This window comes from Urocampus carinirostris, chromosome 14, assembly GCF_059441175.1.
Source record: "Urocampus carinirostris isolate Australia breed hairy pipefish chromosome 14, RoL_Ucar_1.0, whole genome shotgun sequence".
NCBI lineage: Eukaryota > Metazoa > Chordata > Actinopteri > Syngnathiformes > Syngnathidae > Urocampus > Urocampus carinirostris.
In genome coordinates, this window is record NC_142362.1 from 6,033,918 (window position 1) to 6,052,637 (window position 18,720).

Here is an 18,720-nt window from a genome sequence, read left to right on the forward strand (position 1 = left end):
TTTGTTCCAGTTTAGTTTGTCCTGTTTAATTTAGATGTCCTGTTTCAATATCAATCTCGTCTGTCCCGTCCTGTCCGGTATCGACACCATCTGTCCGATATTTGCTCGGGCAATTGGTGTCGTCTGCTACAAGGCACATGAACTCCTCTTTCCATGATGCTCTTAATGTACATTTACGTTTTGTAGCGTCATCAATTTTGTTAGCTTCTTTTGAAAGTTTCTTCTGGGGCTGAGGTTTTGGCTTGATTTCTAACCACTTCTCCATTTTTCTTGTGTTTTCTGAGGGTCTACTTTGGAAAATGATATGCAAATCCACGACCTTATAACACTCGGAAGAATCAGGAAGCAGGAAGCTATTCGATGCAGACTTCTGATTGGCTGCCGAGTATGCAAATTGCCAAACAAACGGAAATTTCCAAAACGAACGAAGATTTCAAAATCGAAATAAAGCATTCTGTTTGGTTATTTGTTATGGTTTTTGTGTGTGTACTGCGCTCAAATAAAGCCTTTTAATCAATCAATAAATATCTATATTACATAAGTAGAGCATACTACATATCTTTTGGTTACTATGTTTAATAATAATAATAATAATAATTTCCTTTGTATTGTCATTCTTTGTAACAATGTACACAGAACGAAATGTCGATACACCTGACCCGTTGTAGCGAGCCGATGCAGCCGCAGCCAACAGAGGGCGCCGCCATTTTACCAATGTTATAAGTCTTAGGTTAGTATATGTATATCTGATTTGATTTTTTTAAAGGGGGTTTAGAATATTACTATGTCCGGGGTATGTCAAATTAGCTGTACTTTCCTTATCTCCAGGGTTGGGTAGGGTTACTTTAACTTGATTACTTTCAATTACTTTTGGATTACTCCAATACCAAATAAGCTAATAGACAAAAGAAACTAAATATGAATAAAATGACTAAATTTTGTGCAGGCTCGGGGAGTAACTGAATACATGGAACGGCAAAAATGATGTTGGAAAGCTGTTTGGATTTATTTTCATTTTATTTCTGTCGCATTTGATGTTCGTTTTGACGGAGATCAAAGAGATCAAAGCCAGGAGAGAAAGCTTACCACGTGTTGTGAGTCATCATTTTATTCATATTTAGTTTCTTTTGTCTTTTATTAGCATAATTGATATTGGAGTAATCCAAAAGTAATTGAAAGTAATCAAGTTAAAGTAACCCTACCCAACCCTGCTTATCTCAAAATGGATTGGCGTCGTATCCCGGGGTCTACTTTCCTAAAAAGATGAATAGAAACGAACTGGATGAAATGAAACTGGGTGTTGCTAACAGGTACTCATCAAATGGTCGTCACGACGACCATAAAACCGTAAACGAGCACCTTTCTTGAAGGTGAATTCAAAAGCATTTGTGGGTTTTCCATCTGGGCACCTTCGGCGGAGACCCCCCCTGGGGATGCCTCCATGTTTATTCATAAAAGGTGGGCGGAGTTTAGTAAGAGACCCAGCTGGTTTTCGGAAAACTTCTCGGCGGTGACCTGGATTTGGGTCTCGGCTTTAGGGGCACGCCGTCCTAACCCGACCCCGAGCAGATGGTCGCACCACCCGCTCCCTGGTGGTGCTCGTGTCGGATTATTTCAAGCGGAAAACTTAGTTACGCTTCGTTATTCTTGCAGTTGTTTGAGCCATTATTTTGGATATATTGTAAATGTCTGGGTAGGTTTATATACTGTACTCAGATATTTAAATTTATTTATATATGAATATTACCATAAGGCTAGCTACTTAATGGTGGGGTGCGTAGTTTGAGGTCTTTAAAAAGTTCAAAATTCAATGTTTTCTCTTTTATTTATGTGTTAGCAACACCCAACTGAGTTCAAAGAGCCTTTATATACATTATTAACCTTTTATCTTACATAATCGTCACTGTTCCGGCCACCGGGCGCATTGGGTTTTGAAGGATTTTATACATTTTACTATAAAGGATTTTATACGATTAAATACAAGTTACATTTATTGAGTGCATTGAGTGGGCTTCAGGTCACGCTGATCCGAATGCGGAATGTTTTGTCTAGTTCTGTTGATAAAAGGACTCTGATGCAGGATGGCAGGCATTGTTTGGAGAAGTTGTTTTGAGTTTTTCCAGACATCGCGACACTCTTCTCCGAGATGGTGGGACCCCAGGTGGGGGCTTCCCTGGCACGCTCATGGGAGGAACCGGCACACCCGCTTGCGGAAGAAACGTGGGCCGAGAGAAGGAAGCAGGAGATTCGAGAGAGGAGGCTTGACAGAGACTCAAGCGACACTAATTTGGCTAATTCGGCCATATATTCGATGGAGTTCACTTAGTTAAATTGTTTATGAAATTAAATCTTCCCCCGTGTGGAAATGCCGGTCTCTTGTTCATTATTCCATCAAGAAATGAGCGCGGATTGTTAGGTGAATGTAGGTTGTGTTTGGTTAATGGAGTCAGATAACTAATTCTAACAATTTGGTAAACGGTAACGGTTTTAATAATTAATTCCTAACAGTTTGAGTAAAGGAGGCGGCTGCGGTAGGTGGTAGTAGAGTAAATCCTCACGCAGGCTCGTGATGAAAATGGTGAAAGTAAGAAACGGAGTGTTTCAAATACAGTCTAAATGCCAACCCAAACCCCACAAAGATAGGAAAAAAGATCCGAGCGTGTCTACGAGAGACACGTACGTGGACGCTTAACTGAAGCACCTTGAAAGAATTATGCAATTATGATTTCAGACAGAAGATGGCGTCAGCAAGTACAATATTTTGAACATACATACTTAGATATTTAAACTATTTATAAATATTACCATATTGTCAGTCCATCTGCAAACCTCAGTGTAAACTAGGCAAGCCATTTTCGACCCTGACACCCACTTGTCCTGTTTTTGTCCTGGTTGGGTGCGTAGTTTGAGGTGTCTTTAAAAAGTTCAAATTCTAGTATTTATGTGTTAAAAATGCCCAACTGAGTTCAAAGAGCCTTTATATACTTTTTTCACAGGGCTGCTTTCTGCTTTCATCTTACATTAACGTCAGTGTTCCGGCCACCGAGCGCATTGGGTTTGAGCAAAGGAGGCGGGTGCGGTAAATAGTGGGTGGTAGTATAGTAAATGCTCATGCATACTCAAGGTTTTATTATTTTTTATGATGAAAATGGTGAAAGTAAGAAATGGAGTGTTTTAAATACAGTCTAAATGCCAACCCAAACCCCACAAAGATGACAAAAAAATCCGAGCGTGTCTACAAGAGACACGTCCGTGGACGCGTAATAAAAGCACCTTGGCAGTGGCTGCAATTATGATTTCAGACAGAAGATGGCGTCAGCAAGAAGAAAATTTGGAACATACATACCCTACCTTTATGTAATGTGGTAATGATTAACCTAAAAGAATGTACTATGCAAATAAGTGTAAAAATAGCGTGATAATGAGATAAGCTCTAATGCGTATTTCGTCTGTACCAAGATTGTCAAGTGGTAAAGTTCCGGCACCTCACATCACCGTGACCTTGGTTTGATTCCCATTGCAAACAGTATTATACGATTTTAAAAATCTGGACTTATTTAATAATTGTATGAAAAATGTATGACAAAATACGATTTCTGGTGGTCTCTTAGTATGTCACGTTGAATCAAAACCATGTACAGTGGAACCTTGCTAGTTCGCTGTTCCACTTTTGCGGGTTGAGAGCTTCGCGGGTCTAAAAAAATATACCTTCTCAATAAAAGCATTTATTGACTTGACGCCATTGAGCGCGAGCTTATGTCAACTGAGGACACGGTGTGGACACTCTTATTGTGAAGGGGAGGGAGAGGCCCTGACGCAATGCTTAGTCATGGTGAGTTACCGCTTCACTCACCCCCCCTCCTTCAACTCCTCCCACCTCACCCCCTTCTTCTGTGGCGCTGTTAGTATACTGTCTTCTGCCACATTTCATCTCAAGTTTGACTTTATTATACCAAAAGCGAGCGGTTGTTTGTACTACCTTAACACGGCTAATTGTGTGTGGTTTCGTGTATTTGTTGTAAAAGCCGTTCGATGCCGCTAGCTAAAGTATGTTGTTATTGTCAGAAGGTAGCTCTTTCACTTTCATTCAAATGAACACAGACCATTTTTTTAACTTGTTACCCAAAACCCTTCACAAACACTCATCAAATATCACATTTTCACTGTTTTTATTTTCAATATGTAACCGGTAGTGTTAACAAGCGAAATAAACTGCGATGGCTGCATGTGGTTGAGAGCGGTTGATACAATCATACTAAATGGTTCGTAGTGGTTTTGCCGCAGTCCTATTCCGTGTACATACAACATATTTTGCTTTTTTTTTTTTTTTTGTTATAACATGAATTTCACTCTCTCTCTCTACCCGTATTCTATAAGGTGTACTGTGTACAAGGGGGGTATACTGTATACCTGTATACGTTTTTTTACGATTTTTTGAAGAGGCGCCGCTAATTCGCTAATTTTCAGTTATCGCGCTTGGTCTTGGTCCCCATGAACCGCGAAAACCGAGGGATTACTGTAATCATTTCTCTTGGAAGCTTTCATTTTCTGCAGAACGGGTGAAAAGTCGGAAAAAACATTCATCATTCTCAAAAAAAGTAGCAAGACTTGACGGCTCCCGCACCGCCTGTGTCGAGTCAGTCCAGTGGAACCGCCGCACTGGCAATGAGCCGAGGTCCTTTTCAAGTCCGGACAGAACCGATAAACGAAGCGCGGTACGGCGTCATTGCACCCGACGCCGGCAAAAGAAACACGGCACGACTTTTCCTGTCCGGGCCGGACAACAAAGGTCGAAACGACTGTCCAGAAAGGAGATGCTGGGCGAGTCCAACTAAGTTTCTGGAACCAGCTTACTGTGAACTTGTATTGTGACATTGCAAATACTTTCGATAACGTGTTTAAAGAGACAGTGTGCAAAATTCCCCACGATGGGTTTCTGTGGCTCGGCATGGAGCTGAAGATCCTCACTTCCTCTCTCTCCCCATCTCTCTCCATCTCAATCTCTTTCTCTCTCCCTCTCAATGTCTCTCTCTCTCTCTCCATTTCAATGTCTCTCTCTCTCTCCATCTCAATGTGTCTCTATCTCTTTCTCTCATCTCAATGTAGCTCTCTCTCTCTCTCTCTCTCTCTCCACCTCAATGTCTCTCTCTCCCTCTCTGTCCATCTCAATGTCTCTCTCTCTCTTTTTCTCTCTCCATCTCAATGTCTCTCTCTCTCTCTCTCTCCCCATCTCAATGTCTCTCTCTATCTCACTCTCCCTATCTCAATGAGTGTCTCTCTCCCCATCTCAATGCCTCTCTCTCTCTTTCTCTCCATCTCAATGTCTCTCTATCTCTTTCACTCCATCTCAGTCTCTCTCTCTCTCTCTCAATCTCTCTCTCTCCCTCTCTCTCTCCATCTCAATGTATCTCTCTCTCTTTCTCTCTCCTTCTCAATGTCTCTCTTTCTCGCTCCTTCTCAATGTCTCTCTCTCTCTCTCTCTCCCTATCTCAATGAGTGTCTCTCTCCCCATCTCAATGCCTCTCTCTCTCTTTCTCTCCATCTCAATGTCTCTCTATCTCTTTCACTCCATCTCAGTCTCTCTCTCTCTCTCCCTCTCTCTCTCCATCTCAATGTATCTCTCTCTTTCTCTCTCCTTCTCAATGTCTCTCTCTCTTTCTCTCTCCTTCTCAATGTCTCTCTCTCTTTCTCTCTCCTTCTCAATGTCTCTCTCTATTTTTCTGTCCATCTCAATGTCTCTCTCTATCTCACTCTCCCTATCTCAATCTCTCTCTCTCTTTCTCTCCATCTCAATGTCTCTCTATCTCTTTCACTCCATCTCAGTCTCTCTCTCTCTCAATCTCTCTCTCTCCCTCTCTCTCTCCATCTTAATGTATCTCTCTCTTTCTCTCCTTCTCAATGTCTCTCTCTCTTTATCTCTCCTTCTCAATGTCTCTCTCTATTTTTCTGTCCATCTCAATGTCTCTCTCTCTCTCTCTCCCTATCTCAATGAGTGTCTCTCTCCCCATCTCAATGCCTCTCTCTCTCTTTCTCTCCATCTCAATGTCTCTCAAAGAGATCAAAGCCAGGAGAGAAAGCTTACCACGTGTTGCGAGTCATCATTTTATTCATATTGAGTTTCTTTTGTCTTTTATTAGCATATTTGGTATTGGAGTAATCCAAAAGTAATTGAAAGTAATCAAGTTAAAGTAAGCCTACCCAACCCTGCTTATAGCTAGATCTTATGTTGGTGCTCATGGTGACAACTGACTGTGTGTTGTCCATCATACAAAGTAGCTTTTAACCTGTTGGGGGGCCCATCTCCAGACAGCAGGATCACCCATAGCTCTGTGTCCTGATCCATGCGTTTAAACGACAAGACATGGGAGCTTGAGCCAGATACCTCCAGCCAAAAAACTCCCACTTGTCTGCCCTAACTATGAGATGTGCAGCCATACGTCTATTCTGTGTTGTTACAAGTTATCTCTAGGTGAGAGAATCTCTTTTGGTTTAGTTTTTTTCTTTAGTTTTCATCATCATCACCAACATAACTATTCACCTGATTGTTTTGTTTATAAATATAGATGTAGATTGTAATTAACCATGACGGACGGGTACACGGTCCGCATGCCGACAGACCCTCAGTGTTCATTTTAGCTGTGAAAAGTGATGGGTCCCAGGGACTTGCATGGTCAAAAATCTATGGGTCCCAACAGAGATCTATGGCTCCCCAAATATGTTATTGCGGTTAAAATTGTAAATCGGCGACAAATATACAATATAAATCTATATATTCATTCAGTTTTAATCATCACAGTTTATTGGTAATACAAAGCAGTTATCACTTCAGATTTTTCAGTTCACAATATTGTACACTATGCAAAATAATATTGCTGAAATATTTTTATATTCTTGCAGTTTTAATCATCACAGTTAATTGGTAATACAAAGCAGTTATCACTTCAAATGTTTCAGTTCATATATTCTTTGTGGTTTGCTGTCCCGCCATAGTTGTAATGCCTTCTCAAGGTCCAATCCATTATCATGCTCCTCATAGCGTCACCAGGGACATAATTGAGTCCATTTTGGGAGAAAAGTCCTTTTCTTGCTCGGAGTATTCTTTTGTTTATTTTCTTTCGTCGAATAGTTCGCTTCGACACACGTGTTTTCCTTGCCATCGCGGTCTTCTGAAGAATTTCTCCGCCGTTTTTTCGTGACGGAATTATTGCCGTTGTTACCACTTTCTGTGTTATGTTTCGACTTATTACCGACACTGAAGAAATGACCAATTTTTTGTTGATTTGCATCTAATACCAACTGTTTTTTCGGAGGCATACTTCTTTTTTACTCGACAACCGCCACAACAAGGATGTCATCTCGAAGCAATGAGATTTCGTTTCGGCGCAAGACCAAAACAACAATGGCGGATCTGCCTGACAAAAAGTTTGGAGTGCGGTAAATCTTTGTTAAAAAAAAAAAAGTAATCGGGTAACAATGACAATTTGGTGTCAAAAACGTCCCGGGGACGCATGTTGATTTGACCCAATGCGTCCCCAGCAAAAATGATGCGTCGAGGACGCAGGGATACGGGCAAACGAGAACACTGTACCCTGTACCCGTTCGTCTGTCCATCTCCCGTTCCGTCCTACCCTCCCTTGTTAACAAGCAATGTTCTCTGTAATTTTCCAGGGGTCTGAGCGTTCACACAAAGTCGCTGAGCAACGCTTGAAACAACAGTGAGCAACCATAATCCCAAGTGTGGCAAGATAATTAATTATCATTGTCCAAACATGTCCAAAACTTGACATCAAGTTACATTTTGCTGAGTTTCCGGCAATGCAAAATGATTTTTCTCTTTTGAATGAATTGACTCATGTACTATTGCAAAGGTTGTACGGCCTACAAACGTCGTTTGTTCTTACAATTCCTTCACAAGATATCCATTTATTTTTATTTCCTGATATATTTTGTCGCATAATATTAACATTTTAGGGGCTTATTTAGTCGTTTGTAAGATACAGAACTGTACTTTATCACATTTTTGAGTGGAAGTACGATGTTGGAAGCAAGATTCACTTGATATAATTGGAAATTATTTGAATGCAACACAAACTTTGTATTCTTTTTTCCGTGTTTTTTTTCACTTTTTTTTAAATTCCTTAAAAAAAATCTCATTGTGTTTATTTTTTTCCGAGCTGTTACTTTTTTCTTTTTGTTCTCTATTTACTTTTTTCCTACATTTCTTTCTTTTCTTTTTTTCTGGCTTTTTTCTATTTTTTTCCTTTTTTTCTCTTCCTTTTGTTTCTTTTTTTCTCAGCTTTTCACTAGTTTTTCATTTTGGTATTTTTTTTCCTTTTTTGTTCTATTCCCCCTTCCTTTAAGTCATTTTTTGAATAATTTTACATCATATTTGGTCATGTTGGGATGAAAGAAGCTAAAACAACCTGAAGAGCCGTTTAGGACCCGAAAGAGCCGGTTCCTTTTTAGTGAGCCGAGCCGAAGAAGCCAGTTCTCGACATACTCTACTAACTTTACTCAACTTCGTTTCCTTTGTCTCGACTTCAAAATACCGCATTTAGGACACAACGTCAGGGTAACCCGAGTATTTTTACCTTCATGCACTGTAACTTTGACTTAAGTCGCTTCTTAATGAGTCATTTTGAGCCCTGATTTTTGTGCGCTGGCTAGATTTTCTTGTGCGCCGAGAATGTGCGAGCAGTGCGCAATTGCGCATGCGCGCAGCTTAGAGGGAACACTGTTAACAAGACCCTGAGATACTTGAACTCTTTCACTGGATTGTTTTGTCCCACACTTGGGCTTTAAATCCCTTTACTGCAATATATGCATGGAATTGTATACAAAAGGCCATTATCCCGGCTTCCCTCAATGGACTGTAAGACATGATCATTCAAAAACAAACTGGAAAGGGAATGTCTCTCGGAAGCGAGAATGCTAAAAAAGTCACGCGGAAGATATAAAGGCACACTGTTTTAATGACACCGCGTTGTTATCTGACACCCTTTGGAGTGCGTAAATAAGAGTATTTCTTTTAACATAAAAGCGCCGCCCGGGCGCTTGACGAATGTGTGCTAGGGCGACATTAACTAATGGAGCGTTTTTAATGGCTTGTATAATAAAACTCACTTGAGTTTTGTGCTTGTGCGACCTTCCCCGCGGCGTTTTTTTTCAGGATAACATTTGATTTGAGAAGGCCAGGAAACGCAGAATAATTGAATCCTCACACAGAGGAGGCACGTATTTATGAAGTCAAGGGCGAATGGGTGGTTAGCACGCAGCCCCACAATGTGGAGGTTCAATTTCAGCTATCCCGGCCTCCCCGCGCGGAGTTTGCATGTTCTCTCCGTGCCTGTGTGGATTTCCTACAGGCACTCCGGTTTCCTCCCACATTCCAAAATCATGCAGGTTAATTGCAGTGTCTGGAATAACGTATGCATCTTTTACGTCGGGCGTAGAACAAAACGGATATTCATATATATTTTATATATATATATATATATTTTATATATATATATATATATATATATACAGAATTATTATTATTATTTTTTTTCCAAATGAAACGTTTGCTTAATACCGATTTCGAAATCTTCGGTTTAAAAATTTCAGAATTTCGGTTCGTTTGGCAATTTGCATACTCGGCAGCCAATCAGAAGCTAAACAACTCTCTCTCTCTCTCCTCATTTTTTCTATATCACTCAGTAACCTTCTTCAATTATCCCTCTTCTTATATCCCTATTTTTCTTTTTGAATCATCCTCACTTCCTCTTTCTCTAACTTCCTCTCTCTCACTTTCTCTCCAGCTCTCGCTCTTTCTCTCTCTTTGGTTCGCTCTTTCTCTCTCTCTCTCTCTCTCTCTCTCTCTTTCTCTCTCTCTTTCTTTTCCACCCCTTTTCTCCCACTCTCTGTCTCTTTCACGCTCTGTGTCTCTCTCTTTCTCTTCCTTTGTTGCTCTTTGTCTCTTTCTCTCACTGTGTCTTTTTAACTTCTTTGCTCTAACTTCCTTTTTTCCTTTTCTCTCTTTTCTCTTTCTGTCTTCCTACCCTTCGCGCTTTCTTTTCTCTTTTCTCTCCTTCTGTCTTTCTATTTCTCTTTGGATTTCTTTCTTCCTCTCCCTTTCTTTCCCCCATCTCATGACTTTTTATCTTTTGTTTCTCACGATCTCTCTCTCTCTCTTTTTCTCTCTCTCTCTATCTCTCTCTCTCTTTGGTTTTATGTCTCTCTCTCGCTTTGGTTCGATCTCTGGTTCCCTGTATCTCTCTGGTTTTCTGTCTCTTGGGTTCCCCGTCTCTTGGGTTCCCTGTCTCTTTGGTTCTCTGTCTCTGGTCTCAGTCTCTCTCTCTGGCCTTTCTATCTCTGGCCTTTCTATCTCTGGCCTCTCTCTCTCTCTCTCTCTCTCTGGTCTCTCTCTCTCTCGTCTCTCTTTCTCTGGTCTCTCTCTCTCTGGTCTCTCTCTCTCTGGTCTCTCTCTCTCTGGTCTCTCTCTCTCTGGTCTCTCTCTCTCTGGTCTCTCTCTCTCTGGTCTCTCTCTCTGGTCCCTTTGAATCGCGAAAACCCAGGGATCTCAGATTTACCCTTAATGTGAACAATATGAATTTTGCATGAAGAGTTTAAAGTGTGGGTGATGTTTTTTTTATACAAATATAGATTCCTACCTCGACAGTGGACTCCTTCATCGTCGCCGTCCTCGCAGTCTCTGGCGCCGTTGCAGAGTTTGTTGAAATGGATACATTTCTTGGTCCCCATGCATTGGATGTGATTCAGCGGACATCTGATCACAATTTCCCGCGCGCCTGCAAAGAAAAAAACAAAATTGTTGTCTGAATAATAATCAAACGACCTTTCGAAAAGAGAGAAAAGGGACAAAAAAAAAAAAAAAAAAACGGGACAGATTGAACCCCCGTGGCCAACGAGGCGCAGGACGGGGAGCAGCTGTTTTAGGATTCATGAGGCATTCGGGTGACCCTCGCTCACGTGGGAGCAAATCAGACACATCTGACCGCCGTGTCACTTAACTGCGCCGACATCACCATTACGACGCGCCATTGCATCCGCCTAATTCTCAAATTTATGGTTTTTGCGATGAACATTCCCGCAAGTTCTTCTCGTCTAGAGGATTACTGATTCAAAGCGTCCGTTTCCACTCGGGAAAGGGGACAAAAGGTTTCTATTAATGGGCCCGCTCCGGTGAGGGGCTGTCACAGTGCGCTGATTTACACAAAGCCTGGATGCGACGATGGCTTCTGTAATGACACAATAAAAAAGTTTCTCCTCCCTCGCATTTCCATGGAAATGTGCAGAGGGGGACCTTGGTCTTTAATGAATCTCGCCAAGCCGCGCTACGCTACACAAGACGAAATGACGTAGTAACGAGTTATATTCAATTTGTTACATCTACTTAAGTAAATTTTGTGACATTTCGTACTACTGGGAGTATATTTAATTCACTGTACCTTTTACTTCTACTTGAGTTGATTTGTGAAGAAGAAAGTGTACTCTTACTCCGCTACATTAGGCTACATTGAACCCATTTCTCCATCGCTTGTTTTCTTCATCTCTCCCGGGTTCTCTGTATGAGAGACTTTCATTGATAGCCAGGCTGTGCAGCCCACGCCGAGCCTCTTTTAAAAGAAGCCACGCAGGTAGCAAACCCGGGTGTGTGTGTGTGGTCTGTAATGCACCCCAAAGGTAAAAAGAGAAGATTTGCACAGAAATCCAACTTAAACTAAATTAATGTGATTTACCTTTATTTTATCTTTTATAATATCATGCCATGTTTTTATTGCACTACTTTTGTTGACCATTAGAATACATTTAGATTTTCTATGGAAGTAATAGCACAGCTTGGTCATGTGTCCTCTCTCCCTCTTCAGAACGTGCATGAGGCACTGGAGAGCTTGCCCATAATAGGGTGAAACTTCTTGTTAGAAAGATTCTAAGCATTTATATTCCTCTTTAGAATATATTCTGATGTGCTATAGAAGTAGTAGAACAAGTTGGTCGTGTCTCCTCTCTACCTCTTCGAAATGTGTGCAAGGGGTAGAAAGAGCTTGGTCGTGATCACTTGACACTACTTTTTGGAAAGATTCTAAGAATTAATGTTTATTAGAATATATGTTGATGACTATGGAAGTAGTAGTACAACTTGTTTATGTCTACCTCTTGATAATAACTTCAAATTTTAATTTATCTTTACATTTCGTATTCTTTAAATTATGTTTTGTTATGTATGTATGTATTATATCTATATATATAATGCAACAATGTTTTAAAACATTTAAAATATTTTTCAAACTATATTTTTTATATGTATTATAACTATTATCATTTATTATTTTTTATTAGCATTATTTAATGTATTGATTTTTTTATTCCATCTTGCATGTCTTGACAAAGATAAATCAAATGAAAACAATGAACACATTTCACAATATATTTACCCTTTCAAACAGAATATTTGTGAAATAATAAATCATTTCCATGCAGTGTTACTGAAGATGTATTCAATATTTATTCAATAAACACTGTTCATTTGCATACGCATGCCTCATCTTGCAATTTGTTGACCAAAAGTTGACATTTTAGCACAGATAAAATCGGGGCTATGTTGTGGTGCGACTGAATGATATTCAGGTCTGAGCAAACCGATTCAGAGCTATGGGCCAAAGTCAGCAAAGTTACACAACCACGATCAAGAGACTGAAGGTGACCCAAACCCTTTAAACCCTAACCCTCCAAACCCCAACTTGAATGCATAATCCTCTTACCTTAACCCACAACACCCACCCCCCTAACCCCTAACCCTAAGCACTAACCCCTAACCCCTTCCAGGTCATGGAAGTGAATGTTACTGTGTAAAACGAAATTTTTGAAAGACTAGCTAAAATCAGTGTCATATTTGCACAAAGAAAAGCTGGCGAGAGACCTTCCCCTCGCCGACAGGACAGGAAAAAAAATTGTCCCTCGGCCGCTTTTGCTTCCTTCATTGAGGAGAGGGTCCCCCTGCAAACGTGGCGTTCAAGGCTAAATTGTGGTGCAACAGGATTCCATTCAAGTATGGGTAATAGATTCAAAGACCTGAGATAGAGTTAGCAGTGTTCCCTTCCACAAAGGCACTATTTCTGCATACAAGGTTAGAGTAACCCTAACCCCTTAACTGCTAGACCTCCTAACCCCAAACAACAGCCCAAACACTTTAACCCAACCCCTCAAACCCCTCAACCAAGGATCGGGAACGGCTGTATACATGTGTACATATGGCCCCGATAAAAATAAGTATACGCAACTAAGAACTGTATAGTGGAGAAAATGTTTGCACATGCAAAGCTGAGACAACACTGAATTCTTGAAAGGTTGTGTCCAGTGTAGTTTAATAACCTAACAAACCCCTTTTGGCTGTACATCACTAAAGAATCCTTTACATAGAAGATCATTAATCAATGTATATTCACTGTTGAAGGACTTTTTGATGAAAACCCACAGAACAAACTGTAAACACTCAACCACTCGAGCAAAGCACCCAGGAAATTGATTGGGTAGAAATTTGCACACAAAAGGCACACTCCCTTCTCTATGACGAGCGCAGTCTTTGGCGGAGGTATATACGTCAGTGTCCTCGTTTGCAGTATTTTGTGACATAACTTTCCTCGTACATTGTTTAATGATTTTTAGGACAATATTGACGGTCAAGAGGAGCCTCAACACTCTTAAGTAACTGCAGGAGAGAGACACATTTCAAGTGGTATATTCATATCGATATGGGACACAGGCATCTGAAATTATTATTTCATTTCATTTCATTAAATTAAATGCGCTAAAGAATTAGCTTTTGTCTGGAGAGCGGGCAGGACGGTTTTGTTGAATTGTGCCCTAGGGTATTGAAGACATATACTATTTTATCCACTGTTTTATTCCACTTATACTCAAAAATACTTGTTCTAAAATCTGACTTCAGTGTTTGAGGGCAAACTCTGAGAGAAGAACGTCGTAAAACGCCCGTTCTTTGGAATGTGTCTTTGGTTTCTGTTTGTGCAGATAACAATGATTTGTCACTTCCTGAGGGTGTTAGAATGTGTGTGTCGTGCCCCATTCTGTCCGGAGGGCGATGACCTATCACCCTTATCCCAATGCTTCAAAAGACGATAGGGATAATTGCATCAACACGGCGTGGACCAATCAGCCAGAGGCTTGATCATGGGGCGTGGACATTTGATCGCCATGTGTCATAAAAGGGGTAGCCCCCGCCGCTCGCTGTCTTTCTACACATGATTGCAAGGAAGAAAGATCCGATGTGTTTAACTCTTTGATTCGGCTAAATTAATTAGTCAGATTATAGTTTATAAATGTTATAACCTTACAGTATATAGTGTTACTCTTGCAAAAACAAATAAAAAAAATGTAATATTTTATGGCTCTTTAGGTCAGAAAGGTTCCCGACCCCTTCCCTTACCCTAGCCTTCAGCCCAACACTTCCACCCTAGCCCTCTAACTCCTAACCCTTAACCATGAAGTCGAGGGTATGACTGCAGTTTCCCCATGTTTTATCATCTTTCTTTGGGTGAAACACGGTGGTAAAACCTAGAAGCCGCTTTTCGAGACTATTAGAGGATATAGAGACAGAACTGGAGTAGTAGTGGAACTGAGCAAGCATGTAGATAAGAGAGTACTCTGTTGGTTTGGACACATGGAGAGGATGGATGAGGAGCGAATATTGAAGAGGATCAACACAGCAGAAGTCAATGGAAGGAGACCAAGAGGAAGGCCGCGATTGACGTAAATGGATGGTGTTATGAGTGCACTGCAGGAAAGAGGTCTAAATCTAGTGGAAGCTAGAGCTCTTGTTGGTGACAGGAATGAGTGGAGAGGTGTTGTAAAAGGATAGTGGGATGTTTGGACGTGTTCTATGATACCGTAGGGGTAAACCAGTGAAAGCTGTCGGGCTCTGCTGTTGAAGAGAAGAGTGTGTTGTGTCACCCTGACCTGAGAGACATGGCTGCTTTCTTGTGTCCCGTTTTCATCTGCAGGGACGAAAGCATGACCGACTTGGGTGCCGAGGTGCCTAACTTGTTTAGGTGTTTGGGCATTTGGGTTGGCCATGGTCCAAAATGTTTGTGTGTTTTTTTTTGCAAGTGTTTTCCCTTTCTTATTTTCTTTGTTATTGTATGTGTTTGTCTTGCTGTTGGTCACCCCTCGAGGGATATGACCAAGGTAGGTAGGTAGGTAGGTAGGTAGGTAGATAGATAGATGTCTAGATGGATAGATAGATAGATATAGATTTTTAGTTAGATCAAGATAGATGGATAGAAACAGATAGATATAGATTTTTAGTTAGCTCTAGATAGATAGAGATGGATAGATATAGATCTTTAGTTAGCTCTAGATAGATAGATAGATCTTTAGTTAGATCTAGATAGATAGAGACAGATAGAAAGATAGATATTCAGTTAGATCTAGATAGATAGATCGATATAGATTTGTAGTTAGATCTAGATAGAAGGATAGAGATAGATAGATATACATTTTTAGTTAGATCTAGATAGATAAATAGATCTTTAGTTAGATCTAGAACTAGATAGATAGAGATGGATAGATCTTTAGTTAGAGCTAAAAAACTAGATATTTAGTTAGATCTAGATAGATAGATATAGATATAGATTTTAGTTAGATCTAGATAGATAGATTGATATAGATTTTTAGTTAGACCTGGATAGATGGATAGAGATAGATAGATATAGATTATTAGTTAGACCTAGATAGATAGGTAGAGATAGATAGATATAGATTTTTAGTTAGATCTAGATAGATAGGTAGAGATAGATAGATATCGATTTTTAGTTAGATCTAGATAGATAGATAGAGATAGATATAGATTTTTAGTTAGATCTAGATAGATAGATCGTTAGTTAGATCTAGATAGATAGATATTTAGTTAGATCTAGATAGATAGATCTTTAGTTAGATCTAGATTGTTAGATAGATAGATGTCTAGATAGATGGATCGATGTCTAGATAGGTAGATGTCTGGATAGATAGATGGATAGGTCGGTCAAAAAGGTTCCTGACCACTGTCCTTACCCTACCCTTCAGCCGTAACACTTCCACCCTAGCCCTCGTAACTCCTAACACTTAACCATGAAGTCGAGCGTATGACTGCAGTTTCCCCATGTTTTAGTCGAACCCGGTGGTAAAACCTATAAGCCGGTTTTCAAGACTATATCCTCCATAATTTCTTAGGAGTCATCAACCTGAGTGGAAGTACTCAGATCCATGACATGTCCGCCAACCAAGGGGATTTTCCCCCCCTTTCATCAGGGAGAACTCGAGGTCCCTCAAGTCCTGGACGTCCGTTCAGCAAATGTGCCGTTTAACGCCAGGCTGTAAAAGTTCCTGACAAGCTAAGCGTCGCGTCAACCTCTCTCCTCCCCTCGCGCCACACGGGTTCTAATCTAATGTGATAAGAGGAGCCGGCAAATGAATATTCAGTGACTCGGATCCGTCACGCAAAGGTTGGCAGATGCTCTCCAAACTCTGCGAGCGACTGAACTGGGATGAATTAGAGGCACGGTTGACATTCCGCTTCCATTATTTTTGGAAAGTTTCAAATGATTCCTCGAACTATTAGTTATGTAGGCCATTTAGGATTGTTTTCCCAGAAACAATTTTGGATGATCTCTATATAATTATGAGAGATGTGTCTGGGTTGAAGCAAAACAAATCCAAATTTATATGTGGTCGTGTGTCCTCTCTACCACTTCAGAATGTGTATGAGGCACTGGAGAGCTCGGCTTTAATAGGGTTACACATCTTGTTAAAATATTTTAAGCATTTATCAGTATTCAATATTCAGCCTCCCCTTGCGGAGTTTGCATGTTCTCTTCGTGCCTGTGTGGGTTTCCTCCAGGCATTTAGATTTCCTACCACATTCCAAATTCATGCAGGTGAATTGCAGTGTCTGAAATAACATCTGCCCGGACGCCCGGGGCGTGCATCTTTTACGTCGCGCGACTTACAAAACGTCTCCGCACGGGTAGCCGACAACTTTTTCAAGGAAAAATAATTAGTTGTGATTGCTTCAGCAAGGCACAACTACATTGCCAAGTGCTGTAAGCACAGATACATGCTAAAAGTGATGCTAATGGCTAAATGCTAACTGCTTCATGCTAAAAAATTATGCTAATGGGCACATGTTAACGAATTAGCAAACTGAATGGGCTCAATGGATTCCGGATGGGCCAACTCAAATCGAACGGCCCATTCTATTTGAATATGTATATTTCAAACGTTTTTAAAGTGTAATAACAGTGTTATTACTACGTTTTTACCATAATGTGAATTTTTGACCTCAACAAGGCATATCCTTGTCGGTAACGATTATGGGCCCATACAAAATGAACTTGCCAGTTTATTATTAATTTTTTTTCCCGAAAATCAAACGTTTGCTTTATTCCAATTTCGAAATCTTCGTTCGGTTTGGAAATTTTGGTTCGTTTGGCAATTCGCATACCCAGCAGCCAATCAGACGGCCGCGTCGAATAACTTTGTGCTTCCGGACTTTCCCGAGCGTTATAACGTCGTGCATTTGCACATCATTTTCCAAAATAGATGTACAGAGAACACAGGAAAAATGGAGAAGTGGTTAGGAATCAAGCCAAAACCTCAGCCCCAGATGAAAGATTTAAAAGAAGCTGAAAAAAATTGATGACGCGACAAAACGTAAACGTACATCAAAAGCATCGCGGAAAGAGGCGTTCACGTGGCTTGTAGTATGAATGAAGAAGAGTAAATACAGATACATACTGATGGCAGATGGAAAACAGCCATGTCATATACATGCAATATATGTTTTGAGTAGATTTTTAAAAAACTTAATTTTAAAGTTTTGTTCTGTTCTATATTCTGATTACCATTCCTTACTACTTTGCAACAACGGGTTTTTTTCCACCTCTAAGAAGAAATCCTGCTTCCTTTTCCTAGTTCGTGTGTAAACATTTTATACTGTATGTCCAGCGCGCTAAGAACGAGGGGGGGGGGGGGGGGGTGAGAGAGAGAGGAAATAATTCAATAGAAGGATAGAAAGAAAGAAAAAACAAAGAAAGAAAGAGAAAGACAGGGGAAATGAGGGGAAAAAAGAAAGACAAAGAGAAAAACAGAGGGAAGGAAAAAAGAGAGAGTGAGAGAGAAAGAGCGAGACAAATTTTATAACTAAAGTTGGCAACATCCAGTGGACATATTCCAACTGCAGCTCCTTTTTATCTTGCACTTCTCTAGGTGTTGCATCAAAGCAAGCCTGTTCTTTTTGGCATTGCAATCTTAAACAACTTCTTCAAACAAAATAAATGATTAAATATACTGTACAAGCTCACGAGCACATAATTAGTAAAAAAAAGTGAGCTACAGCAAACTACTGTTATGAACGAATTTTACAGTTACACGGCTGATTACCGGAAGAACGCAACACTATTGAAATTGGCAAAATAAAATATAGGTCATTCATAGGCTATAGAATAGAAGTGTGTTTTAAGCAGAGATTTAAACATGTCCACTGAGGTTGCATATCGAATCTCAGGGGGAAGAGCATTCCACAGCATTGGGGCCCAAAAGGAGAACGCTCTCCAACCTTTGGATTTCTTCTTGGCTCTCGGGATCACTAGTAGACCAGCGTTTCAGAGCGAAGGCTCAAAACCGGAAATATCCCATTATTTTAAAATATTTTCAAATGTACGA

At 40.4% G+C, this 18,720-nt stretch overlaps 1 protein-coding gene across 1 annotated transcript in view; it reads right to left on the bottom strand.

The window, feature by feature from the left end:
• Nucleotides 1-18,720, bottom strand: part of LOC148352542 (low-density lipoprotein receptor-related protein 1B-like) — a 583,719-nt gene that overhangs the window by 348,408 nt on the left and 216,591 nt on the right. Inside the window, exon 2 of the mRNA XM_088353080.1 lies at nt 10,653-10,790. Coding sequence (XP_088209206.1) covers nt 10,653-10,790 — 138 coding nt within the window. The remainder of the gene's footprint in view (nt 1-10,652; nt 10,791-18,720) is intronic.